This window comes from Bactrocera latifrons, unplaced genomic scaffold, assembly GCF_001853355.1.
Source record: "Bactrocera latifrons isolate USDA-ARS-PBARC rearing strain unplaced genomic scaffold, ASM185335v1 scaffold_276, whole genome shotgun sequence".
In the NCBI taxonomy this organism is placed as follows: domain Eukaryota; kingdom Metazoa; phylum Arthropoda; class Insecta; order Diptera; family Tephritidae; genus Bactrocera; species Bactrocera latifrons.
The window spans coordinates 116,179-133,134 of record NW_017536363.1 but is presented as its reverse complement, the minus strand read 5'-3'; the positions used below and the strand labels follow the sequence as shown (position 1 = coordinate 133,134).

The 16,956-nt window shown below is 32.8% G+C and overlaps 1 protein-coding gene across 5 annotated transcripts in view; it reads left to right on the top strand.

The window, feature by feature from the left end:
* LOC108970009 (leupaxin) overlaps window positions 1-16,956 on the top strand; it is a 68,721-nt gene that overhangs the window by 39,724 nt on the left and 12,041 nt on the right. For 4 of the 5 annotated variants that reach the window (XM_018935092.1, XM_018935088.1, XM_018935089.1 and 1 more), the window contains 5 exons: window positions 4,219-4,346; window positions 4,428-4,698; window positions 7,529-7,658; window positions 7,729-7,817; window positions 7,884-8,011. In XM_018935092.1, coding sequence (XP_018790637.1) covers window positions 4,219-4,346; window positions 4,428-4,698; window positions 7,529-7,658; window positions 7,729-7,817; window positions 7,884-8,011 — 746 coding nt within the window. Of the gene's footprint in view, window positions 1-4,056; window positions 4,130-4,218; window positions 4,347-4,427; window positions 4,699-7,528; window positions 7,659-7,728; window positions 7,818-7,883; window positions 8,012-16,956 lie in introns of those variants that run through there. The other variant, XM_018935091.1, reaches the window with a different exon arrangement.

Genomic DNA, 16,956 nt, shown 5'->3' with positions numbered 1-16,956 from the left:
AAAACCTATGTATTAAATTTCATTCGGATGTCTCACAAACTCGAACTTTTTGTATTCAGAAAAATTTAACTGCACCTAAAAAATCGCTATCTCAAAGCCAGTTTTAGATACATAATCTCTTAGGCAAAGTTGTTCTGAAAGATCCGTAGAACATTTCMCACATGCGCCATTTTATAGGAATACCCGATCCGCTCTAATGTATATACATATATATATACACAGAACATATATTCCTGTACTGTGTACTATATAGTACAGTAACAATGTATTACGATTGCCGTAAAAACGTGTTCGAATTTAGATATCATTGATACATTTTGTTGCTGGTAATAATATTTGCATATGCTATTAAGTCATAGCTAATTAGATTCCATTTCTTAATCGTGATGAACATATGTAAGTCGAAAAATAAACTTTGATTATATTTAAGTGTTTCTGATGCAATTTTGTATAGATTTGAACATTAAAATTTTTAAGCACTGTCCTGAAATAAGAGCAGTTTTATGTAATTTGAATGCAGCTACTTAAAATATTTGTTTAGTTTTTGCCATTGTCCACATAGCAGTTACTTATATAGTATGGTGATTGCATGACACTTGAATATTTCTGGAAAAAAGTTTATTTTTATACCCTGAACAGAGATATTAAGTTTGTTACGAGGTTTGTAACCACTATGTTATATACCCGTCATTTAAACAGACCCATCAAAATCAAATTATATKATTTTTTTTTTTATTTATGAAGTGTATTATTACATTGGCGAATTCAAAAGGGAAAATAGGGTACGTAGTATTCCTTTCATTTTGCTATATCACAGTGTAAAATGGGCGAAATCTCACAACAACCACGCCCATATAACACAATTTTAAATTCCACTTGATTCCTTCACTTTCCAGTACACAATTAATATAACGGAATAAAACTAACGGAATAAAACTTACCTTCAGTGTATGTGAATTTATGACGAAAAATTGTCCAAATCCAACAAAAACTGTTCAAGCCCCTAGGTACCGAATATTTGACCCCAGTGCCTATAGTTGACTTATGATTGRAATATCGGTCAAAGTGTGGAATATACAATTCAAATTCAGAGAGAATACTTTTCTGACAATTTCTCCTATACTTCCCTTAGTCCTCGTATACTTAAATAAGCATTTTCGATTATAATTAAAAAAATAGTTTTAGGGGACTTTGGACCGCATATATCGGTCAATATGTGAGTTATGTTTGTATCTCAATGAAAATGGGAGAGCGTATTTTACAGTGTATCTTTGTGCCTAAAATAAATTAATTTGAGCTAAAATTTGACTTAGCTCCTATATAACCAATATCATGATTTTCGAACAACTGGCTGGCTGACTTTACTTGAATTTGAATTGAATTTTTTGCATGTGGCAAGTTAATAGTACATATATTGTATTGGGAAAAATGGATAAAATAGKGTCGATACTACTCCAACTTCCATATACTACATATCGTCACCTGAAATGCAAAATAACGTAACAACATTTTCGGAAATTTACAGAGGCATGAATGAAACACGAAATAGAATAAAACATGAGTGAAAAGAAAAATTTAGTATTGGTTAAAACTGGTTTATAACAGAGCTCAGAACCTGAAAATGTTGAACATATGTAATATTATGTACGTAATTTGAAATAGAGAAGCTTAATCAATAACACACTCAATTTCGAATTTTTTGATGATACGTTATTTTACATTTCAGGAGACGATATAGTGATATTCGTTTTTCTATCAAACCTTATGTGTCTGTCAGTGTATGAGTTATATGTATGTATATAGTATATGTATATATAAAATTGATGGAATTTCCATTAAAGTATTTCCTTGACTTTGATGCCTGCAAATTGCAAGAGTATAAACTTAGCCCTTCTTCTTTACTTGTTTATTTAGTATGAAGTTTTGCCAACACCTGAAGGTACACCTGATACCCGGCTTTAATTCTTGCTGGTTGCAAGAGTATGAAATTTTCGGTTACACTTGACCTTAGCCCTTTCTTTTGTATCAAAAATTAAGTTATTTTAAAATATTGTAAATTTAGGTAAACTGTGTGTTTTAATGAGCTTAGAATGCTTCTCTGGTGTCTAGTCCATTGAGAAAATGTATTATACTAGGTTGTTTGAAACATTGCTGATAACATAAAGTGTCTGGAGGAGTTCAAGTCTCGCTCCTGGCCAAGTAACTACTCTTAACGATTTGTTAATATCCGTAAAGACCGGAACGTSCACAAGATTCTGATCGACACTGTAATTCACAAAATCATTTTCGATAGACTTAAAATGAAGTTGTTCTAAATTGCAGATACTTAAAGATCATGTTCGATGTTTGATTAATAGTATTACGGTATCTGTGCAAAGTTTATGTCACTTGAATTGTTTGGAGCTGTTAAGTTATAAAAAATCTGTACCATGCCAATAAATGATTCTATCATGCAGTTATCCGAGAACTTTGGGCTTTTTAGAATATCAGAGCATGGAAAGACGTAAGAGGCAGTTAATAAAATTACGYGGTCTATAATTTGGAACTCGGATTTAATTATTTTCCTCAACTATGTCTCTCGAAAATCGGAAACATTATTAAGAGGAATAAATGCTCTTAGAACGTTAATTCAATGATAACAAATTGCATGAATTGGAAATGATTTCATATCCGTTGTGGTCCGGCAAGTTTTTCTTACACACAGAATCGACGAATTCGAAGCCGAAACAAAAACTGATTTTAAAGTAAAAGACAAATTTTCGATTTATTTAGTATAAATAAAAATTTATGATAAGAGAAACAACTTTCGTTTCATATTTGTCTACTTATAGAATTAAATTTTCAGCAGATACCACAAACATGTAGAAATATGACTAATGGAGCCCCAGTCTACGGTACAAACCATCCATTTCAACCATGCCTTCATTTGGTGTGCCAAAAACCAAAATACATATGTAAATATTTATTGTATTTTAAAAATAAAAATGTGGATATGTAGATACACAAATTTAATAAATGTATACTAAAATTTCGAATAACTTAATATTAAGTTCATTTACTCATGGTTTAATAGAGGATTTTAAGATTGCTATTGCGTATATTGTTTAATATTGATTGTTGTTAGTGTAAGATCCATTGTGTATAATAAAGATATTTTCATGCAAATTATGACAAAATATTGATAATAATCAACGTATTGGATTGAGTTTTCAAACATACATATTTGTATTGCTTGGCCTAAATGTTTTATTTACATTACATACTCCGATGTTTGTAATTTCATTAGGCATACTCTGCAACCAAGAACAATGCTTTTTCAAATGATTATAAGCTCGAAGATCGCAATCGAACTTTCAAWTAGTTAGAAGATGTTCGTCACAAATTCCACTTATGAGATAATTCGCTATGAAATCAGAATGAGCGTAACTTGTTTAACTATATATGTTTGTATGTATATGAATATGAACTAAAAATAAGTTACGAATTAGATATATTTTATATTACGTTACAAAAACTATAGTATAACTGAAATGAACGCAAAAAATCATAAGCGAACCAAAATAAACGACCACTTACACAAGCCACACGAAAAGGTATCTACTGATAACACGCTATCAAAAGAGTAGAGCAAAACAAATAAAGGCGAAAGTGGTCGGCTATACTGACTGTGCGAATAAGCTATGTATTCAGAAATTAATAAAACATAAAACAAATTATGAAAAATCAAATCAGTTAATTTTGTTGAACCTTGCAACTATACTACACTATAACAGAATTTTTTTTATTTAAATATGTGACCTAAAATTCCGAGCGAATATAATTTTTTCCATGAGAACTAAATCTATATGCGGAAAATTGAATAAGGAAAGCTGAAACTTAATAGCTTTCACAATTGCTCGTCCACGCTTTTTTAAKGACGGTTTCTTCATGAAAACTCATATGGTGGAATGTAGCACCCCAAAGATAAACAAATTGCCTCAGTCATCGTTGACAGGTTTGCGCTGAATTTTTGTCGCCACTGCAGTTAATTCTACTCTTTCAGTTAAAAAGTTGAAGCTTTTTATTTAAACGTTTGAATATTTGTTTTTTGTACAGGAAAATATGAGTCACGGCGATTATGATAACCTAAGTGGGAAAAATAATAACAAATCCCTTTATAGAAATATCGAKTTTTTAATTTTATGCGATTTATTAATTATTTTTGACATTTATTTTCAGACGCACTCCTCGCTGATCTGCAGAGCAGCGTGCCCGGCAGTCGTCCACCACAGTACAGTACCTCAAATATTAATTATGGCGATAGCTCAGGTTATGGCAGTTTGCGTGGTAAAGCAGCGCCGCCACCGGTAAGTGTTTGAAAATACTCAATGGTTTTTATTAGAAGGTTAAACACATTTTTAACCCTGGTTATATGGTTTTCAATGCAGGTAGTGCATCAAGAACACTACAGCGTTACCGAAACAAGAACAGCGCCATCACCAACTCGAAGTGTTGGCGGCTACAATGGTTTGGGCAGTAGCATCGGGTCGTCACCCGTGGGGCAGTCATATAATTATCAAAATCAGGGAACACTTGGACGAACAGGCGGCACTTACAATGGTTCTCCCGTGCAACAAAACTCGAAAAATCTATCTGAACTGGACTCGCTTTTGGAAGATTTAAGTAATGCCAGATATAATAGTAATTATGAAAAGAAAGGTAAATAGTTTTACAAAACAATTTGGTATAAATAATACAAAACATTTATCTTAAAGTTGATAGYACCATTAGTAGTAGTAGTGTCAAYGTTTAAACTCGTTTTGCAAGAAAATTGGTAGACTATTTAGTTTATGTTGCTAAGCAGTTATTCTAAACTCTCAATCTATCGAGCTGAACGCGCTGAACGCGCTGAAAACCTCAATAGTTTTCCTACATAAACCGACAAATGTAACATTCACTAACTTTTGTCCATAACCGTATAACATTATTAAAATATAAAGGAGGAGGATCGCATAGGAATGAAGTTATGTTTGATTATCAAGAAGCTCCCGATATACAAATGTATATTGTGTTCGTTAAATTAGTAGACCTATTTTGCATCGAAATATAAAGTGAAATAAAACTATTAACAAAAACAAGATTGTAGTTGTAATAAATGGCATTCTCTACACAATTTTTATACTCTTGTAACCAGTTGCTACAAAGTATTATAGTTTTGTACACCTAACGGTTGTACTTAACACTAAGCGAGGTAGGTATATGGTTATGTATATATAAATGATCAGGGTGATGAGGAAAGTTGGAGTCCAATCGACTGTCTGTCTGTCAGTCCTTCCGTGCGACCGTGCAAACTGTAACTTGGGTAAAAATTGAGATATCCTGATAAAACTTGTTATGTAGGTTCCGTAGTACAAAAAGAATTGGAGTTCGTAGATGGGCGTGGTCGGACAACTGCCACGCCCACAAATCGCAATTAACAGAAAACACATAAAGTGCCATAACTAAGCATTAAATTAATATATAAAGCTGTGATTTGGTACAGAGGATCCCAGTAGCAAGGGGTACCTGTGGATAAAAAAAATTGAAAAAGTGGGCATAGTTCCGCCCACAAATAAGTTTAATGTACGTATGTATCTCCTAAATCACTTAAGCTATAATTGCTTAATTAATTTGCTTAGTGAAAATCGTATAAGAACTTCTAATAATTTTCTACTATTATTCAAAACTATTAAAAGCGCGATAAATCAAAAAGTATATAAGCCAGAGACATTAAATTTTACCACCGAGATGTTATGAGAGAGCTTTACGAGAGCTAGTATGAAAATTTAACGATGGGCGTGGCACCGCCTACTTTTTGGGGAAATCCCATATCTCGGGACCCGAACAACCGGTTTCGACAAAATTCAGTACGTGACGTTCCTCTGACATTTTTTTTTGGCACAATTTTAAACTCAACTTTAATGGTTCAGTTTCCAGTACACAAATCAAGAAACAATTAATATAATGGGATAAAACTGTACATGAATAACGTCTAGTGTGTGCCATCTTATGACCAGAAACTGTTTAAATCTAATGAAATCTGTCAATGTGCGATATATGTGTATACAGTGGAAACTATCTATAGCGAGCTCCTATATAACAAAATTTCTTTATTGCGAAGCAGTTATAAGAACACTGTATTCTGGGTCTACTTTGAGTGAATTATAATCTCCATATAATGAATTTCTCTATAGCGAATATTTCCTTTTAAGAAAGCATATTGCGACCACAACTTCAAGATTGAAGCGTTTTCAATCTCCATATAACGAATTCATTTAAATAATTTTTCGTTATTATTTACATACATCACTGGTAGGCAAAACCGAACGCATGCACACGAAAAAGAAATCGACATCGCTTTGTTAAGTGTTATTGTTGCTTATGTACTTTGTCGCTTTCACAACGCRCAAGCAGAGACTGATGATTTGAATCGTTTATTTATTATACAATTTAAAGTGTATTTTGGGGAACCACCGAACTATGCAAGTGACAACTGGAATCATTACCATCTTCATTTCTTGTAAAATGCAGGCCGCATAAGACATTTCTAAGCAATTTGGAATTCCTTCCGGTAGCTTATCTACGATAGACGAAGATATCCTTTAAATCTCAAGTAAAGAAACAATAATAAAGAAAATCCGTGACTAATAATTTTCTCATGTACATATATGCCGATATTATGAAACCGTTATCAGTTGAAGGTTTCCGCACCTATTTGGAAATGAAAACCAACCTACCAAATAATGTGTTTACTTCTTTAAATTTATTAGAAAATTATATTTTAGAAGAAAATCAGAAAATGTACTTTAAACCAAAAAAACTACCACAAATAAACAATTTTAAAAGGAACAAGATTGATTTTCTTTTCTATATAGAGAAGTARATATCTTGTCTTTTGGAATACGTTGTAGAGAGTTTCGACTGTAACTAAAAATTRAGGGATAATTCTTCTCTTATAATGGTAATCTTATACTTATTTTAAAGATTTTCGAACTTCGGGGTGACTTTGTATCGCATATATCGGCTAATGTGAGAGTTATCCCAATAAATATAAGAGAGCAAGTTGTACTCATAACAATGTATCTTTGTGCCTAAAATAGATAAATTTGAGCGAAAACTTCACTTAGCCCTATGTAACTGATATGAGGATTTTCGAACATCCGGCTGACTTTACTCTATCGCCTAAAATAGATAAATTTGAGCGAAAACTTCACTTAGCCCTATGTAACTGATATGAGGATTTTCGAACATCCGGCTGACTTTACTCTATCACTTAAAGTATATATTGACAGTCTTTAGCTTACAAAAGAATTTGTTTTGGTTACGTAGACCCGGTGGTCATAAAAACGGAGACGTTAAGTATTCATATATTATATGTATATTGGTATTTTGCAAAAAAAAATTTGTAAAAAGGTTTATTTTATGGTTGTTTATTATAATTTGAAAATATAAAGGTTTTGAAATATTAAATATATATAAAAGTTACACTTATTTCCATTTTTTTTTGTAGAAAACATAGTGCCAACGAGTTACAACTCAAACTCTAAGTATAATACCTACAATTCCAGCGATGAGCGGCCAACAATTGATAGCCTCCTTAGTGAAATGGATAACGCCTCAAACTATGCTGTACCTAACGGGTAACTACTTATATAATTTTGTTACGATATATATTTRTATTAATTGTATTATTATATTTCTTTAAATTAGTAACCTTACCAAGTCGCCGACGCCTGGACGACATGTTAGCATTACAGTTCGTGAGACCAAAACTGAGACACTTGCGCCGGAAGGCCCTGGTAAAATAAACCGTCGTAGACAACTCTCAATCATTGTAATATTAACTGTATTTTTTTTTCTTTCAGTTGGCATTGTTGAGAAGGAAATTGTACAGAATGACATTTATTTGCMAAATCAAGCGCCGCCATCGGGTTACGCATCGTCAGCAACTAAAGAGTTGGATGATTTAATGGCATCGCTGTCTGATTTTAAGGTAAGATAAGATATKTATGTATATATAGTGCAGTATAATTTATTTAAATTGGTTAGTATGAGTGAAATGAAAAAAKACCATTTGTTATTTAATATTATTTATTAATTTTTTTGTTTATTGAAATTTTACAAAGTAAAAGATTATTTAAAACAAAATTGTGTTTTCGTTGTTATACTGAATTGCGCACTGCTACCTCACGAAATCTCTGCCTAGAAAATTAGTATATTCGGATTTGGTACGGTTTCTTCAGCCAATACAATGTCTTTATAAATATTTTTAAAGCTCTGTTCATAGTAATAACTTCATCACTTATTGACAAATCACCTTACTTGTCATTTTAATTGATAATAATGTCTTCAGTTTCTCCAGTTCGTCTAAATATCGAGGATTAAAACAAATTTTCTCAAGAATATTTCACTTGAAACTGACTTACAATTATATGAGCAAATTTAAATACAAATTATTCAAAGATTTCAACTATGGTTCAGCCGATAGTCCAAAAACAACAATTTGCAAAAATAATTTTTCAAAAATTTCAAAAAATTATAATAATAATAATAAAAATAAAAACAAAAAATAATAATGAATTTTTTAAGTGATAGTTGAAAACGAATGGATGGTAAATAACACATAATCATCAAAATGTAAACAAAAAATTCATGAGAAAAACAAACAACTAACTTAACATAATGGATACAAATACTTCTTTCTTAACGTTTATAAAATACAAGCTTACGACAACTTTACATCATATTTTTGATGATGAAGTTGTTTTTTCTGGAAAAAGTTTAAATAATTAATTGCAAATAGCTGTAAATTGCTATTTTATCTACTCGTAATATGTTTTGTAGTAGTTTTGCGTTTAAAAATCTTTCAATATGAAATATTCATTATTTTTTTCTCTCAAAAACTACATAGCCTAGTCAAAACCGTAAAAAAATGAATAAATACGCAGTTGGCGGGCATTTTATTCTTATGAAAAAACGAACATGAAAATAGATTTGTAAATTTGCTAACAGTAAGGCAGAGGGAATTAATTGTTAGAACATATGGATAATAAAATATGCATGTCATTGTTCTTTTTTTTTTTTGTGACGCAAAGGTTAGTCAAAATTTAAAAATTTTTTCCAATCAATATGCAATGGATATCGAAGAAGAGATAGAGAGAAGAGTTTAAATTTAATTTGTAATCATACAATATTCGCAATTATCCTGGCAGTCGAGTCTTTGTTAGGGGAACAGACCCGAGCATATATCTGGCCAAGGACTATCAACCGGCAAAGGGTAATAAAAATTCAAGATTTTGCTCCAATAACTTTAAAATGAGTGATTTCAAAGGATACATCCTATTCAAATTGGGTAAAGATCACATACATAATTGTGTTTAAGGGTATATTAATGTGTAATGAATGAGAGAGTTGTAGGTAATGATTTAAAGAAATAACGCGAAAAGAAAATTCGTCCCACTGTAGACATGAAGTTGTTGGTCTTTGTATTCTATGAACGTTGGTTACTTTGCATTCCATGAAAATGTTTCAAAATCATCAAAATATAAAAAGTCAGGAGAAAAACAAAAAAGGAAGTCATTATCATTATGGATTTATAAATGTTTTTGCTAAAAGGACGCACGTTTCGATGTAACACAGCATCATATGTATTATTAAATCATGATTGTAACCCGTATTTTATTATTGTTATTGCAATATTTCTCTCTGTTTCTTCATTTGTTTAGGAAACATAAAACACTCCATTTTAAGAAACTCAAACGTCCAAGCTGTTTAKCTGTCGTTCATTCTACAAAATGGTTAATACGAGTATAAAACAAAGCGATTGTTCATGTCATTTTATATCTTATCACTTTTAGTATTTTTTTAAGACTTTTACGAGCACATACAGTTTCTATAAATTAATATATACGACAATGTTGCCGTGATGTAACTTTATGGTTCCGTCCCTCTAATGGTAACAAGCACGAACCTTTTTCGCTAGTTGTTTCCTCGTTAGTTTGCTGCTTTTAACAATACGGCCTGTGAGATACTCCGTCTGTTTTTATATATCCGATTTCGTTCCTTTTCCGGTATCTTCCCTTCTTTGACTTTTGATGGAATAAATTCACTCACGACTTCATGTAATATATTATTAATAGTAGTTCATTAAACACAATAACATCCGGTGTTTTAGGTATTTATGTTGCAGTTTTCCGAGTTGTTTCATTTCGCTGTTTAATATGGGGAACCATAAAAAAAACGATTTTCTAATAGCTAAGTAAGCTATAAATATCATTTTATTTTTGTCTGTGTTGCTTCAATGTGAAGTTCTTCATGGTTGCAATTATACGAGTACATAAAAGCTCCTTCTATTTTTTTTTTTTTAATTTTATGATATTCAGGGGTATTGTGGAATCTGACAATTGTCGGAATCAGAATTGAAACCGATAAAAATTCAGATATTATTGGGTTGATATTCGAAACAGAATTTGTACCGGTTTTGGGTGTCCCGGAAACCAATTTTATCGCTTTTGCTATCAGAAACAAAGCGAGAAGATAGTCGCTCACTGATTTGAAATGTAAGTTAAGAAATCAAGTTATTTTATAATTTCGAATTAATTTATCTAGATTATATATAGGGGAAAACATAAGTATAAAACACTAAATGTCTCATCTATTGAGTTTTTGGAAATAAAATTCGGATATATAAATATATTAGATTTACAAAACGTAATTTAAACGTAAATGTTATCTCTTAAATATTTCTTTAAAACAGAACTCCCCAAAAACTTTCATAGGATTGCTTCCAAATGTATTCATTCGCAAGTTTTGTCACATTAAAACAGCAGAATCGAATATTGATTTTGCGTATGTTCGAAAAGACGAAAAACCAAACAGATACTGTGACACCATTGAAAATCAGAATTGGTTTGCAATTCTGACAGCTAAGCAATTCTGTCTTGGATTCTACAACACCCCTAATTATTTTTTTAGGGACCATAAAATGTAATTGAGGGATTTAAATGTAATTGTTTTCATAAAAATCTTCGAACATATTGGACATTGATATCAAAGAATTTTTAACACAGAGAATATATATGTATACTCTGAACAAGTATATTCAATTCGCCATGAAGTTTGTAAGACTCAAAAGGAAACGTCAGAGACGGTATAAAACATATATAGTATGTATCTATATCAGCGTTCAAGTTGAGCCGATTTAGTAATTTTTGTCTGTCTGTGGGACAGACACCGTCGCAAACTACATTGATTCTTCGTGAGTCTTTCACTAAATTTTCAACCAATATCGTGCCGCAAAAACTGATTTCATCTGATTTATCTCCGTGTGGTGTCTGGCTATTCAGCAACCTCAAACAATCGCTCCGGGAAACCATTTTGAGTCAATTGAAGGCATTAAACGAGAATCACCGCGTGAATGGAAGGTTATTCAGGAAATTGATTTTAACAACTGTTTCGCGGATTGGAAAAAAACATTTGCACAATTGTATTGGGTCTAAAGAGATTGCTTCCAGATTAGATTTTAAAGAATAAATTAAGAATTTTAAAATGATGACATTTTTTGTTCATAGTAGTTTGTTCATAGTAGTATACTACGTTCTCCATTTACTATGTTCTCCATTTCTTCAAAATATACAATAAAAKCATGTAAAAACCATAGAAAAAATGTCACTTTAGTGTTGGTAATTACATAACAGAAACTCATTGTCACACCTCACACAAACTTCACATCAATGTTAAAGGATCAACCTTGAAAATATTATTCGAATAAAAATAAATATTACATCGTACGTTGTATATGTGCTTGATGTTCGCACAAACATAGACATTYTAGTATGTGTTCATGTGCAATAGTATTGTGTAGTCACGAGTAGTGGACATTAAATTATTTGACGAGTTATTTAAAATCGCTTAAAACGTTCAATGCCATGGATCGCACGGTTCATGAGAAATCATAAATAAGTATTACATACATATATACATACACGCATAAAAAACAACCAAGCGTAAATATTAAATAATTAAAACTTGCATATGTATGACGAGTTCTTTCTCTCAATGCATTAAGTGCGTGACTAGTAACTGGTGCCTCTGTGGGTTAAGTCCCACACTTTCAAAATTTATAGAAAATCACACAAATCAAAGGCTCTACAACTCTTCAGCCGCATTCATTCGAAAGGTTTTCTCTTACCAGAAGATTTGTCATTACAAATCAACGGATGGGATTTGTAATGACAAATCTTCTGGTAAGAGAAAACCTTTCGAATGAATGCGGCTGAAGAGTTGTAGAGCCTTTGATTTGTACAATAACTTCAACGACACAGCCTTCAAATATGGGTAGAAGCGCGGCCAAACATTTATCTGGGGCGGGGGTRATATTCATACTAATATTTATCTCTATTGTACACATGTACATGCAGTGGCGGATAAAAGTCTATATACACTCACGGGTTTTGTCTTTCTGAAAGTACCAAAACTTTTTAGAAAAATGTGTTCATACAGTTTTATTCTAGCCTTCATTGAAATCATTTTAAACTAAAAATTTTTAATTTAAAAATTGCGTTAACAAAAGTCTGCATGCAATACAAAACTCGTATTATATACATTGTGTGCGGATTTTTATAGCGTAATGTTGCTTTTTTTTTATCGTATTTACTATTTGATTATTATATCATATAATTCATTTGTAGTTTGAACACTTATGTATGTACATATGTACATACAACGAGTCTCGGAAAATATAGAAAAGAAAAAATTAAAAGTTGATGTTTAAAACATTTCATAGAAAAGTAGAGCGACAGTACAGACCATTGTAAAAACTTAAATAATAGTGGTTGTTATGAAGTCAAGCCGCGCAGTGGTCTTTCGAGAAAGCTATCTCATGGAAACGTCAGCTTGAATCTCATTGAAGTGGGCAAATAGTAAAAAGTCACTGCTCCAATATTAGCCGAACACATATCAAAYAGATAACAAAAGAGTAACCATTTATAAATARTACAAACAACTTTAAACGATAACGGGTTCCACAGTAGAACACTACACAAGAAACCTCTTATTTGCGAATAAAACGAAAATTTCGTTTTTAATTCTCCAAAGAAAGTAATGGTCTCAGTTGTAGGAACAAAAGCTTTTATTTCAAGATGAGATGAAGCTTAGGATTGAAAAAAGTTGGAATCAGAACTAAAGCTGAGCTTGCACCGATTAGTTTTTTGGAGAGCTGTTACGGCCCCTGAAGTTGGAATTTGGTCTTTATTGAGGCTACTCTTACAAGATAAGAATCCAAAGGACAGCAAATTATTAAGGATTGGCTGTTTTATTATGATCCCAGAGAATTTAGCATACCACCTAAAATCTCAAGTTTATATGTATATGTCTAAGAAATTTTTGGAGGGTAAAATTAGAAAAAAACAGATTGCTGCAGTTGCTATACTCAAAGAACGAATTGTATKAGCTTAGCGTCACCTCTTCAGAGTTTATGTAAACGCAGATCCAACTAAATTTTAAGACGGAATAATCTGTAAATCGTAATCGTGTAAAGTTTTCGCACCAAAATACATACATATGTTATGTTTGTACTGTATCAATACTATTGTCAACGCAATTTTTAAGTTTATATAGACTTTTATCTGCCACTGTATTTTCATATTTATATATATGTATATATGACCTCCATGTAACACGTCGCAATTTGGGCAGTCTTTKCTTGCTTTTATATGTATAAAACTTTTTGCAAATTTTGTTGGTACTCGGTGTTTTTAGTTTTGTTTCTTGTTTTCTCCAACAAAATTAAACGCGCGGCGATGGCGTCCTTATTGCTGAAGGTGTTATTGTTGTTGTTGGCTAAACTAAACGTTTTGTCGTTCGCATTTAGCGCTCCAAGTTGTTTTTGAAAAATTTCTCCCGCCTTCTACTTCTCTTCACTCTCTTCATTACAATGGCGTGGTGCTCCCTTTCCTTCCTGTTTAAATGAATTTTGCAGACGCCACCGTCGCTTATTAGCCTATGATGAAAATTCTGACAATAAATAATGCCAAAAATATAAACAAATTGCACACGGCCACCATCAACAGCCAGCCAACCAAACAACCGAGCACAACAAGCAGCCGAAATCCACACACAGTTGTCCGCACGAGAATTACCGCTACCGCAAACGCTGCTACGACACAGCATTTAAATTTAGTTTCCTTGTGCTCTACGCCTTCCAATGGTCTATTTTCGTTTGCATGTGCCTTTTTTATTTATGTATGTATGTATATAATGTATGTATGCTATTATCGTACTTATCTAATTTCAATTCTCCTTCGAAAACAAAAAGTGCCAAAGTGCAAAAATAAAAGTAAAAATAAAAAATAAAAACACGTCGCTGCTTTTCATTACCATCGACTTGAAGGCGTGTGGATACAGCGACAGACAGTTTTTGCTTGATGAAGGCTTCATTGCCAACACCGCCTTCAGTGTTCGCTGTTTCCTTTGCTTTTTGGCATGTAAGAGACTAGAGCACCGTCCGTCTTCTCCTACTGCCCATTGTCCTCTTTGCAATTAAACAAATGCCGCACGGCATTCTGGCTGCTCCAAGACATCTCCTATTTTATATTATATATGTATACCATGTTTACATATGTACATGTGTATGTAAGTATATGAATGTATGCTTGTCCATATAACCGATCTGCAATCTGTTTGACTTCATTCCAATTCAATTGGCATTGTTTAGAAAAGTGAATCCTATTTTATTGTGAATATCTTCGGGTCGCTGCGTTTCGTTCAGTGTTGCATTCARCTCAGCGTACCTGCTTCCGCTCGACTCAACAAATTATGTACAAAGAACAAAAACAAAAAACTTTAATTGGCATGTATGTACACACGCTAGCGCATATATTTTTGGCGTAACGTGTGCCACCCATCAACTAAGTAATAATGTTTCCTTCAGCTTTTTTTTGGTTTTAGTCGAAGGAAAACAAGGAAAGGCAATATAAATAATATTTGTGGAACAAATGGAATTATGTATGTGTTTTGTGTGAATAACACATGCACATAAATCTACTTAGTATGTTTTCCTATTGAAGTAGTGTTTTTTTTTTAATTTCCAATGAATACCGTTTCCCATATAGTAGATCTTTGAATGCTTGAATAAACCCAAATCTCGTGATCTCATGTTTGAACCCAAAAGCAATAACAAGATTTAAAATGCTTTTTGAAAGTATCAAGCGTATTAAATTATATAAGCTAATTAAAAGATATATTTAAAAGTGGTATTCATTCCCAAGAATGAACTATGTTTTCTTATTAACTCATTACTCTCCTTTATATTTCTCCAACCTATCAACATGACTGACATAATTTCATATATTTTGTAGCAGCACTATTATGAAGGAGAATTGTGTTAGGAAATAAGATACTATTATAAATTTGATATAAAACGTTCCATCAGTAGAAGTTTAAACACGAAAGTTCGTACTGTTTGTGCAGAAATACTGTATTATAACAAGAACGAAAAGAACGGTCAAAGAAATAGTTGTAAACAAAGTTTCTATCAACCATAATAATCCAAAGAGATACACAATATAACTATTGTGGTCTCTATTTGTATCGTTGTGAACATTGATTAGTGTATATTAAAAAACCCAGAAGTAAACGTCTTCTACCCTATTATGTATTATGTTTTCAAATATCTCCCTTCCGCTTTTTTACTCTTTATTCAATGCTTTATAAAAAGTATTAAGTAGTTAAAATATGAGCTTCATAATACCCCCCTCGTAGAAGATCCAGGCCTTACACAAGCCTCTTTTGAGTTCAAATTTACACCACCAAGGGCGTTCGCCATGGACAGGAACAGGTGGTAATCACTTGGCGYTATGTCCGGGCTATATGGTGGATGCGATAAAACTTCCCATCCGAGCTCCCGTAGCTTCTATGCTTGGAACACTATACACTTCCTGTTGGCCAATTCCGGACGCTTCGGGTCGATCGCCTGCTTCAAGCGGTCCAGTTGTTCGCAGTAGTTGGTAGAATTAAGTGTCTGGTCATATGAGAGCAGCTCATAGTGGATGATTCCCTTCGAATCCCACCAAACACTGGCTTGGCCACTGTTTGGGGCGATTCACCGACCGTTTTAGCATATGATCCATTTTTCGTCGCCAGTCACCATCCGCTTCAAAAATGGGTCGAGTTTGTTTCGTTTCGGCAGCATATCGCAGGCGTTGATTCGGTTCAGAGGATTTTTTGCGTCAAATCATGCGGCAGTCAACATCAAGCTTTTTCGTGTATCCAGCCTTCTGCAGATGGTTTAAAATGGATTGGTGAATAACTCTTCTGGGAGATGTCATGATGAGTCGTCACAGGTCTTCCGCCGGCTGGCTTGTCCATGGTGTCGTTTTCACATCCCTCAAAACACCATTAATCTCACGGAGCGTTTCTCTAGTGAATTCGCATTTAAGCAAGGAAAACTTTAAAATAGCAGCGTTAGTGAACTCTATGTTTACACGTCTATAACTGTTGAACGCATTATCCAAACTAATCATGCATAGTGTCGTTTTGTATGTTATGTCAAGACCTTTAAAGATGTATAGTATTGTCAGATATGAGCTTTGCAGCGCTTTTTACATTGCCGCGAAATTCAAAAGACATATGAAAATAGCTACGTAATGAGGTAAGCAGATTTAGCCAAGTATGTCTAGTAGTTCGTCGGTATGTCCGTGAGCTAGTTCCTCGACTTTTGAGATATCGATCTCAAAATTGCTTATGCTTCTTTCAAAAAGTTGTTCATTTGTCGGATATCGGTTCAATATAGATATGGCTGCCATAAAAACTTAACAATACATACATTTTTATGAAATTTGGTAAGAAATATATTTGAAGACAACGATGCAATCTCCGTTCAATTTGTTTGTTCAAAATTGCTTCTGTGATGGGTATTATACTTACCTTCGGTATTTTCGA